Source organism: Mirounga leonina, unplaced genomic scaffold, assembly GCF_011800145.1.
Source record: "Mirounga leonina isolate KUSES-001 unplaced genomic scaffold, KU_Mleo_1.0 Mir_180, whole genome shotgun sequence".
Taxonomy (NCBI): domain Eukaryota; kingdom Metazoa; phylum Chordata; class Mammalia; order Carnivora; family Phocidae; genus Mirounga; species Mirounga leonina.
The window spans coordinates 14,113,642-14,125,700 of record NW_023270469.1 but is presented as its reverse complement, the minus strand read 5'-3'; the positions used below and the strand labels follow the sequence as shown (position 1 = coordinate 14,125,700).

At 42.8% G+C, this 12,059-nt stretch overlaps 1 protein-coding gene across 1 annotated transcript in view; it reads left to right on the top strand.

The window, feature by feature from the left end:
- PKD1L3 (polycystin 1 like 3, transient receptor potential channel interacting) overlaps window positions 1-12,059 on the top strand; it is a 64,170-nt gene that overhangs the window by 16,200 nt on the left and 35,911 nt on the right. The window contains 8 exon segments of the mRNA XM_035024515.1: window positions 1,897-2,028; window positions 4,526-4,702; window positions 5,164-5,291; window positions 5,384-5,510; window positions 6,185-6,313; window positions 6,649-6,778; window positions 6,982-7,089; window positions 9,313-9,506. Of these exon segments, the coding sequence (XP_034880406.1) occupies window positions 1,897-2,028; window positions 4,526-4,702; window positions 5,164-5,291; window positions 5,384-5,510; window positions 6,185-6,313; window positions 6,649-6,778; window positions 6,982-7,089; window positions 9,313-9,506 (1,125 nt within the window).

Below are 12,059 nucleotides of genomic sequence, written 5' to 3'. Positions count from 1 at the left end.
AGCAAGTGCCCCAGTGAAAAGCAAGCACTGAGTGAGTCCATGGAAATAGTCCACAATGGGTTCCATACTCACTTCAGGATTTTCATGTCTTGTTTTTATTTAATGCTCTTATATTTAGTGCTTCAGATGGGGAGGAAGTTTTGTCCACCTGCCCCAATTTTCCGGCAGTGGCACACCCTTCTGGACTGTTCTTCCTACTCAGCATCCCAGTTCCCCTATCCCCTTTGTTCCCTTTTCCCCCACAAACTTCAAAAAAAAGCAAAGCCACTTTGATCATGTTGACTGAAGAAAATCATCCTGCTTCTCTCTATATATATATTATTTTTTAGAACAAGCCCTACTTACATGTAATCTAACATTTCTTTGCTAAAAGATAATCCTGTTTATGTTGGATCTGCTTCCAGCATGAATTGGAACTAGATGTTCACTCTTGTTTCAGTTAGCACTGTGTTCTCCTGGCAGAAAAACTCATCTCCAGTAGCTTAAACACAGAGTGCTTTGTTTTCCTTAAATAGAGAGAAGTCTGAAGTGTAGAATACCCAAAAAGGCCTACAGATAAATTATTAGAAACATTAAGAGAATTTATCAGTGTTGCTGAATACCAGATCAATATACTAAAGCTAATTGTACTTTTACATATCAGTTAGAAAATCAGATTTTTTTTTTAAAGAGAATAGCAGGGGCTCCCGGGTGGCTCCATCAGTTAAGTGTCTGACTCTTGATTTTGGCCATGCACTCAGCGAGGAGCCAGTTTGGGATTCCCCCTCTCGCCTGACCCCCCCCCCCCGCCCCATCTTGCACAGGGTCTCTTCCTAAAAAAAAAAAAAAAAGGTAGAATAACAAGTACCTAGGAGTAAATCTAACCAAAGATGGGCACAACTTGTATGGAGACAACTATAAAGCTTTATTAAGAGCCATTAAAGAAAGGTGAAGAAAATGGTGAGATCTACCATGGTTCAGCCCAGCTCTGAAACATCAAATAAGCCATCAGTGTCCTTTCTGGCTATAGCTAGAATGGCATTAAATATGACCTGACCTCCCCTGGAAAACATGCAGTTGGGTGGTACCTGGATCTCACTCATACCTTTATTCCTGCTTATTTACACCTTGGTCCCAAAGTATGAAACCAAAACTGGGTGGTCCTCAATTCTAAGATCATTCTGTAACTGATCTAACCTCCTGCAAACCCTATGAATTACAAATAACCCTATTCAATGGTATGGCCCACAAGGGCTGGATCATGACTAACTTTATGCTCTAACTCCAGAACCCAGCTGCACACAGTAGGCCTTTAATAAAGATTTACTGAATACTGACTGAATTAAGCTGCAGTGGGTTGTTCTCTAGAAATGGCACCACGTAGCTGGTGTAAACAGAGATTATCTCAGGGCAGGACTTCCGGTTCAAAAGCAGTAGCCTCTTAAAAGTTTTGGGACCACATCCAGAGTTGTGGGTTTGTTTTCTCAGAAACTACCATATTCAGGTACTTCCCTCTAGAACATGAACTCTTGAATCAAGGGACATAAACCAGTGGGAAACCTGAGGAGATAAGCATACTCCTGAATAGAAAAGTTTGTTTTTGTTGTTGTGATTTCCAGGTGTTTCCCTCACTTTTGATCATGGCCATGAGATTTAAACCTCTCTCATAGATCTTATTTCCGGACCCATCTGTCCCTGTATCAATCATTGTATGACCGTGGTACCTAGTCTTCTACTCTGTGAAAGAGGGGAAAATTCTATCCGTTTGCAGAAAAGCTTATGAAAGTAGTAACTGTTCTGAGGAGCCTGTGATTCATCAAGTTTGTTCTGTCAACTCTTGTTAAAACAATGTCTCAAACTACTAAAGTGCAATCATTTTCTTTAAATAATTCTGGCAAAATCCTTCGTTCCCAACAGGTCATAGACGAGATAGCAGGGAACTTGAGCAAACCGATTCATGGTTTGCAAACTCACAGCAAACTACAGACAGCTTGTGAGATGCTCCAGAAATGGACAGCCTTTATTCCAGGATTTTCTGAGTCAGCTCAGGTAAGCAGAGGATGATCGGGAGGAAACGAGATAGGAGAAAGGGGGAAGCAAAACAGAGAAAAAGTGTATAAAACAGAAAATACAAAATCTGGAGATGGTGCCCTGTGAAGAATTTAGCCTTATGAACCACTTTATGGAGACCCAATATAATATTTAGCCAGTGTATCTGTACCTTTGACTCTGAAGATTGCAAATAAATTAATCAGTAATGACTGAGATATGCTCTGTTTCTTTTCTTTTGTTCATTTATCAGGTTATTGCCTTTCTGATATATTTGTTCGACATCACAGGAGACAGAAATAGATCCACTCCTTGCCCAAGATAGAGCAGTTCAGCTCTGAAACAGACATTGGCCTTCAGTGCCCCATGATATTCGCATTTGTGGCTACAACAACTGTTCTTCGTGCCTGTCTCTACTCCCTACACCTAAGTAAATTAAGGGACTAGGATTCGTGAGAATTTTCATTTTTTCTTTTCCATGCTCTGTATTTTCAGATATTCTGCAATAAGCCTATAAATGTAATCTGTGCCATTTTATTTGGGCTTATTTTTTTTTTTGAGAGAGAGAAAGAGAACACATGTGCGGGCGGGCAGGTGGGGGGGCAGAGGGAGAGAGAACCTTAAGCAGGCTCCATGCCCAGCGCTGAGCCCTGACATGGGAGCTCATTCTTAGGACCCTGAGACCATGACCTGAGCCAAAATCAAGAGTCAGATGCTTAACTGACTGAGCCTCCCAGGTGCCCCTATTTGGACTTCTTAGTTACGGAAATAATGCATGATTGTTATTAAAAAATCTGAACAAAAGCATATAAACTTATAAAGCAAAAGCCCTCACCATCTTTGTCCTTCTAGCTAATCCCATTCTCTAGATGTAGTCGCTTCTATCAGATTATTATTAATTTGTCATGCATAGCCTGCCAGACTTTTTTCTATGCACAGACAAGTTTGTCGATTTAACAAAAATGGAGTTAAAGTATACACATTTTTCAGCCCGTTGATTTTTTTTTTTTTTTACTTAATGCTGTGTCATGGATATCTTTTTGTTTCAGTACACATAAATGAACCAATAATTCTTCATGTGCATTTGGACATTTTTCATTTGTCTACTCTCGGAAATAACATACCCATGAACATCCATGTCCCTACATCATTAAGTACTTATGCGACTATTTCTGTGGAATAGAGTGCCAGAGATAGAAATGAGGGGCTTTTGCATTTTCTTTTTTTTTTTTTTTTAAGATTTTATTTATTTATTTGACAGAGAGAGAGCGAGAGCAGGAACACAAGCAGGGGAAGTGGGAGAAGGAGAAGCAGGCTTCCCGCAGATCAGGGAGCCGACGCGGGGCTCGATCCCAGGACCCTGGGATCATGGCCTGAGCCGAAGGCAGCTGCTTAATGACTGAGCTACCCAGGCGCCCCAGGGGCTTTTGCATTTTCAAGAGATGACAAAATAGTCTTTCAAGAGGTACTGTTTGGGGACGCCTGGGTGGCTCAGTTGGGCGTCTAACTCGTGATTTTGGCTCAGGTCATGATCTTGGGATCATGGGATCAAGCCAGCATGGAGCCTGCTTTGGATTCTCTCTCTCTCTCTCTCCCCCTCTGCCTCCCCCCACCATGTGTGTCTGTCTCTCTCTCTCAAATAAATAAACACGCACTGTTTTACATCCCCACCAACCATTGCCCCACACTCTCCCAATTTCAAAGGCAAGAAAAGAAAGAAAAGGAGGAGGGAACATGTTATTGATTACTAAGGAGGTTGAACATCATAATATGTTTTGATTGACCATGTGTATTTCTCCTCTCCATTGCTTTTTCATGTCCTTTGTCCATTTTCCCCCCAGTGGGTTGTTTGTCATTTTTCTTAGGTGTTTGTAAGAGAGCTTTATTATTGATGTTGACCTTTTGTTACATGTGTTGCAAATATTTTGTGCTCATGTCTTATTTTTAATTTTGTCTATTGGATCTTTTTTATGCAGAAGTTTTTCGTAAGTGTTACTTTGAAACAAAAACATTTCAAAACCAAAATAGTTGTACCTATAGTGGATATTCTGTCAATTTGCTTAACCTTCTTACTTGTTTTGCATGAGAACAGTCTCCCAAAAGGAGAATTGGGGCTTTCTGTTTCATTTAGAATTTTTCTTGTTCTCTATGTTAAGTCAGTCTTGAAGGCTTTTGAGGCCTGAGTTTCAAGGGATGGTATACTCAGTGTTCCAGCCGGTACTGCTCTTTTCCTTTTTTTAGCTTAGTTTTGTGAATTAGCTATTTGATAGTTACCACTCCAGGAGGGTTCTGTCGGTTCCTTGGAATAACGTGAAAGACAAATGCTCCCTATAGGTCATAGCTAACATATTTTCATTTCCTGCCAAGTTGTAATAGTGCTTTTTATAAAAATGTGTTTGAAATGCATAAAGAACCTTGAACTCCTGATAAGAAGAACACAAATTTAAAACAGGCAGAAACAGCTCAGGAGTGTGTGTTTGCTTCCTAAAACTCCCAGGTCAGTGTCCTCAGTCCCCTTGTTGACCTGAATGAGCAGTTACCTGAGAGGGCACTTGAGATCAACAGCAGTCTGAGCTTCGAAAGCCCCGTGACCGTCTGCTTCGTTCACTCCCTCGTCAATGTCATGGAAGCTGGTGAAGCCAGTCTACAAAGATCCAAGCATGACATTGAGCAGGTAGGTGCAGGAGATGCTGATGTTGATTTCATTCTAGAAACTTTTTAATCTTGGGAAGCCTGGGTGGTTCAGTTGGTTGAGCATCCAACTCTAGATTTTGGCTCAGGTAGTGATCTCAGGGTCGTGAGATCGAGTCCATTGTTGGGCTCTGTGCTGGGTGGGGAGTCTGCTTGAGACTCTCCCTCTCCCTCTGCCCCTCTTTCTCTCCCTCTCTTAAAAAAATGTAGATCCAGGACAGCTTATATCATGGGACAAAGAAATATGTCCTTGGGTGGCCCTCTTAGTTGATACAAAGGATGGTTGAGTCTTTAGCCAGACTGGAAGTACTTTCTATGGGTCCTTTCCAAAGAATGTCACCTTTCCTTATGTCACCATCAAGATCTTTGTCCCCTGTCTAACCCCTTCAAAACCATTATCCACTGAGGTTACTCAGGTCACGTGGTGTTTCCTTCTAAATGTAGGTAGAAAATATGCTGGAAATGGCCTTGCTGGCCCTTCGGAAGATCCAGGAAGTGTTTCTACAGCAGAACCAGTTTTCTGAGTCTTTAGTGACTTTGACCTCTTCTGTTGCTACTCTGATGCTAAACAGGTAACAGGAGGAGTGGGGAGAGGTTCATTTTAGGTTTTGGATCTTTAGAAAATACACAGAAATTGATTTCCCTTTAATTTCTCTTTCCTTAGCCAAAACATGTCAACCTGGCCTCTGAGCTCCTACACTCTCTGGTCCCCAGCACCTGTGAGGTTAGGCTTTCCATCAGCCTCAGCTTTGCAAGAGCTCTTGAACAGACACCCTGGAGTTAATGTCCAAGTGAGTGTAAAATTGATTCTGATCCAAATGGAAATGGGATTGGTGGCTGCAGGCATTTGAATGCACCATGAAGGGGATGCACCATGAAATGTAAGCTCACCAGACCAAACAAGAGAAGGCTTGGGTGCCCTGGATTTCTGTTTTACGATGTCAGGAATGGAGGCCTCTTAAAAATGATCCATGGTAGAAGTTGGGAGCATTAAACAGACTTCTGGATTTGACAGTTTCTGTGTTATGGTTTGAATTGTTCTCAACACTTCACTATGTATATACAAAGCTGGGAATACCTGAATAAGTATTCACTCAATGTATCAATTTAGCCATATCAGTATACTGTATTTCAGTATATTGTATTTCTTACCCAACAAACAGAAGTAAGTTTGGTGCGTTATCCTGGAGAGCAGAATTCTCAACTTCCTAGTAATCATGAATCCTCCAGGTATGAAGATGTAAAAAAAAATAATAATTCTGAGGGTCCCAAGTAAATGACTCATCTTTAATTAATTCTTTCCCATATGATGTTCTGATGAGAAATATTATTTCATTTGAGATATTAGCAAGGGGAAAAATCCCAACATTTACTTTAATTTTTTATATCTGACACCTTATTACCTATCAGGGTGTTATTTCTAAAGATTTCAGCAATGGATGAAACTGAGTTTTCTTGTCTCTAGGTAACAGGACTATCTTTCAATCCCTTCAGGGATTTTGATGACAAGAACATTGTTGGAAGCGTCGGAAGTGTGTTGCTAAGCTCTAATCATAAATTGTTCCAAGTTGATGATTTAATGGAAGATATTGAGGTATGACTTGATTATTAGGGAATGAAATAGAAGGGAATAGGAATTCTTGGAGAACAGGATGGAAGAAAGTCATTTTAGAATCGCGGCAGTGCCGTTATTTGATTATTCACATCTTCACTTGGGAACTTCTGCATGGAGATTACCTTACCTTTAGGGGAAGGTGTTTTAGGTCGGAGGTTGTATATTGTCCCCTAACCCCTGGCTCTCTGTTACCTATTAAAGCTCAGAGAGGAAGACTTAGGAAGTTACATTCCATTAGCACTAGAAAGGAGACTGAAAGACATCAATGGATGAACCATTTTGAACTTGAAGATTAATTAACTGTCTCCTTCCAGATCATACTGTGGAGAAATGTTAGCATGGAAATCCATCCTACCAGCCTCAATGTGAGCTCAGATCATTTTATTATCATAGTGGACATGACTTCCCTAGAGAAATCCCTGATCCTGTGCATACAACCTGAAAGTCCCCCCCCCCTTTTTTTTTTAAAGATTTTATTTATTTATTTGAGAGAGAGAGAATGAGAGCGAGCACATGAGAGGGGGGAGGGCCAGAGGGAGAAGCAGACTCCCTGCCGAGCAGGGAGCCCGATGCACGGGACTCGATCCAGGGACTCCAGGATCATGACCTGAGCCGAAGGCAGTCGCTTAACCAACTGAGCCACCCAGGCGCCTGTCCCCTTTCAATGACACTCTATCTGGGGTTCCAGTATCAGCCTAACCACACCCCCTTCGACTTGAACATCACCCTTCCAAAGAATCAGGTGTGGCAAAAAGGTAAAGCCCCAAACAGAAACTTACTTTGAAATGCATTTTCTTCTTCTTTTTTTTTTTTTTACTCTTTATTTCGAGGTAACTGTAGGTTCTCATGCAATTGTGAAAAATAAAACAGATCTCATATATTTCATCCAGTTTATCCTAATGGTGACATCTTGCACAACTCTAGCACAATATCCTAACTGGGAAATGACACTGATACCATATGTTGACCTCATTTGGATTCACCATGCAACCATGCACTCATTTATGTGTGTTTATCAGTTCTATGTAGTTTTATCACATGTATAATTTTTTTTAAGATTTTATTTATTTATTTGACAGAGAGAGACACAGCTAGAGAGGGAACACAAGCAGGGGAGTGGGAGAGGGAGAAGCAGGCTTCCCGCTGAGCAAGGAGCCTGGGCTCGATCCCAGGACCCTGGGCGCATGACCTGAGCCGAAGGCAGACGCTTAACAACTGAGCCACCCAGGCACCCCTCACATGTATAATTTATATATGACCACGAAATGCATTTTTAAAAAGATAAATTGTTGAATGGATCAAGATTTATATGTGATAAAGCAAATTTAGTAGAATTTTTTTTGTTTAAGTTTTACTCATTTAAGTAATCTTCACACCCCATGTGGGGCTCAAACTCATGACCCTGAGATCAAGAGTCACATGCTCTTCTGACTGAGCCAGCCAGGTGCTCCAACTTTAGTAAAATGTTAATTATAGAATCTATTCAGTGATTATCTGTGTGCTCACTGTATAATAGTCAACTTTGTGTATGGTTGAAAATTTCCATAATGTTGAGAAGTAAAATTCCAGCACAGTGGGTTATATCTATATTTCAAACTTTATGTCTAATCTTAGATTTGGATAAGGACAGAGATGTCTCAGTAAGTCTTGGTGTAATACCAGACAGACTACATTGTAGCTTAGAATAGCTAAGAATTCCTGTGATACATAAACAGGGCCTAGATATACTTGACCAAAAAACATAGTCACTGGATATCAACTTCAAAAGTAGTACTGGGGGGTGGGGGGTGGGTAAAGGGGTGATGGACATTAAGGAGGGCGTGTGATGTAATGAGTACTGGGTGTTATATAAGACGGATGCGTCACTGAACTCTACCTCTGAAACTAATAATACATTATATGTTAATTGAATTTAAATTTAAAAAAATTATTCTAAAACTAACAACAAAAATAAATAAATGTAGTACTGGGAAGTCTTCAGAGCTACCCTTTGCATCTAAAAAAATGGGGTCGGGGGAGTCATCAGAATGGATAAATCATGTTATAGTCTCCTATTATGGTCTGCCTGGGTTGAACGAGCTGCTTCTGGCTCTCGTGTAGGCCTCACTAACACAGGAATGGTCGCCTTTTAGACTCTTCTTGTTCTTAGAGCACCTGCGGCAGCATCTCTCACTATGGGGCTACCAACAGGCTCTCTCCCGATTCAGAGCATTCACTCCCATTTTCCTTGCCAGTCTTGCCAGTATCATGTCAGTTGGAGCTGGAAGGGATCTTAGACATCCTCTGGTCCAGAGTCCTTGTTTGAAAGTGAGAAAACTAGGGAGATTGTGGGACTTTCCTTAGCCCTTCCCAGCCACCTGGTGACAGAGCTGGGCCTGGAATCAGGGCTCTTTCCTGGAACCGCTCTGTTCCCATCCTTGCTTCATCTTGGGCTTTTTTTCTTAGCTAGGTCTTGTAGCTACTCATTTTGATGGGTGACGATTTCATTTTTCTAAAACTCATAATACATTCCGATTCATTAGACCTAAATCTTCATTTATCAAAAAAATACGATTTCTTATTGGAACAGGAGTAATCCAGAGCCCCAGGTTGTATCACTGGTCATTTTCCTTAAAATCATTTGTGGGACGCCTGGGTGGCTCAGTCAGTTAAGCGTCTGACTCTTTGTTTCAGCTCAGGTCATGATCTCAGGGTTGTGGGATCGAGCCCCGTGTCGGGCTCCGTGCTCAGCACAGAGTTTCTCTGCTTGAGCTTCTCTCTTCCTCTCCCTCTGCCCCTCCTGTTCATGTGCGCTCATGCACTCTCTCTCTCTCTCAAATCTTAAAAAAAAATAAAGTAAAATCATTTGTAAGTCTAGGCTTAATCATTTCCCCATTTATAAAATAAAATAATGATAATAATAGATCCTTCATAAGGAAGGTTCTCACGGTACTTTTGTCCCATTTGAAAGGCAACTAAGCACTGTTCTTGGTTCTCAGATGAGGAATATACATGGGTGCTGACGCCAGAGAGTCTGCAGTATGGGACCGGTACCTACCACCTAACATCTGCCTTGGACAAGAGCCAGGAGAGTGCCCAGCAGACGCCCACCCTGTTCTCGGTGGTGATGGCCATCACGCAGTGTTATTTCTGGGACAGCCACAACAGCACGTGGAAGAGCGGTGGATGCCACGTAAGAAGCCACGCCACTTCCTCTTTCTCTCCCGCCTGAGCTGGCATGAAACGCAGAGCTTCTTTTACCTCATTTGGGCGGGCCCAGAAATAAAATTCATCGGAGGGGAAATAAGTCAGCCTGGGAAAAAGAAGGACCGTGGGTAGTGGGCCAGGAGAGTGCATCTCTTTGGAGCAGGCTTGGGCCTCATGTGTCATTTCTTTCTCAAACATGAGTCCAGGGTGAATCGGACAGTTCCAGATGAAGTAAGCAATATGTAGAAGTTCTGCAAGTATTAAATATGTTGTGGGTAAAAGGAAAACTTCTTGCTCAATGAAAGAGAACTTTTCTAAAAATAAGCTAGCAGAGGCGCCTGGGTGGCTCAGTCGGTTAAGTGTCTGCCTTCGGCTCAGGTTATGATCCCCGTGTCCTGGGATCGAGCCCCACATCGGGCTTCCTGCTCAGCGGGGAGCCTGCTTCTCCCTCTGCCTGCTGCTCCCCCTGCTTGTGCTTGCTTTTTCTCTCTGACAAATAAATAAAAACTTAAAAAATAAGCTAGCAGATTCTTGTACATTCCAGGCCAGGTGGCGACTCTTCACGTTGTTACCTAGTTCCAGATGTGTGCCCACTTTAAAATGGCCCCCTCACTTTCACACTGGTGAATGTGTGCGATCCCATCTGATTTAAGTCCTGGTTCAGTTGCACAAAGACTGTGGTGCAAGGTTCTGGAAATCATGAGGCAGTTCGTCAAAGAGCTGAGAGGGGGTCATTCACATGGGAGTAGGGGGAAAGAGGATGCTCTGGAAGGCACTGACCCGACATGGGGCTCAATCCCAGGACCCTGAGATCATGACCTGAGCCGAAGGCAGACGCTTAACCGACTGAGCCACCATTCATGGCCTCAGCAGTGATTTCTGGAAGATCTGGAGCGGTGCCTCTCTAGCAAATCCTCTACCTGGGAGCCTATTCAGTGGCGGATTCTGTTGCAGTAAATCAGGGTGGGACCTTAGCTCTGCCTTTCTAACAGGCTCCCAGGTGATACCAGTGCTCCCAGACATGGAGACAGCACTCTGAGTAGCAAGACTCACCCAGCAGTGACCCCGCTGCTCACAAAAGGTACCAGGGGGTTTCCTGCCTCCTGGAAGCCCTGTGCAGCGCTTGGACCCCATGCAAGGAACAGAGCTGCAGGGAGCAGGATGAGAGTTCCTCCCAGGGCAAGAGATAGCCCCGCACCCAGAATTTGACCTTGTGTCATGGAAAGCAGTCAGTCATCCTGACAATATTTTCAGCTTTCCATCTGCACCATCAAACGTGGAATTGGTACCTGCCATTTGATTGCCTGGTGATATTTAAAAAAAATTTTTTTATGAAGAAATGTTATAACATATGGAAAGTTATAGGGGATAATATAATAAAAACATTAAACACTGTTCAGTTCTATTACAAAGTTAATATTTGGCTCTATTTAAAATAGTTCAGATTTTTTAAAATAATAAAACATTCAGGAATAATCAAAGCCCTTTATGTATCCCCTCCGTCTTTTTTTTGGAAAGATTTAATTTATTTAGAGAGCATGAGACAGAATCTCAAGCAGACTCCCCTCTGAGCATGGAGCCTGACATGGGCCTTGATCTCACGACCCTGAGATCGTGACTTGAGCCGAAATCAAGAGTCAGACCCTTAACCAACTGAGCCACCCAGGTGCCCCTGTATCTCCCTTAGTCTTTTGTCCTCCCTCTCACCAAAGGGTGACCACTGTCCTGAGTTGGCATGTGTACTCATTCTTCTAGCACATGTTTATTGGGCATCATTTACGCGCCAGGCCCACGTCTAGAACTAGAGTTACAGAGATGGACACGATAGCATCCTCGTGAGCTTCTGTTCCAAGGAGGGGGACTGACAAACATAGATACAGGAGTGTCGTTTTGCATGCTTTTGGTTTCTGTGTAAATGGCACCATCTGTACCATATTCTTCTTTAACTTGTATTTTTTTAAAGATTTTATTTATTTATTTGACAGAAGGGGAGAGAGAGAGAGCACAAGCAGGGGGAGTGGGAGAGGGAAAAGCAGACTCCCTGCTGAGCAGGGAGCCCGACATGGGGCTCAATCCCAGGACCCTGAGATCGTGACCTGAGCCGAAGGCAGACGCTTAACCGACTGAGCCACCCAGGCGCCCCTTTAACTTGTATTTTTCACTTAGCATTTATGCACGTCGCTATATCCAGCTCTAACTCATTCATTTTAACGGCTATAGAGTATCCCCCATCAGTATACAGGAGTAGCTCTCTACTTTGTTTGTTCTGCTGGTAGTGGACATATACATGTAGGTCGTTTCCGAATTTTTCGTTAAGAACAATGCCGACAGAAACGTTCTTTCTCACGTCCCCCTGCACGTGTGCAGACTTCCCCTGGGGTCAGTGTTCAGACCTGGAATGGCAGGAGTCAGGGGCTGCCAGCTTGCTCTCCACGCTGCTTACCCCGCCGTACGCGACCTCCAGCAGTGAATACGCAACCCAGACACCGTTTTTCCCTCTCTGAACTGCCTGTGTTTGTGTTTTATGTTTGTCCCTTCC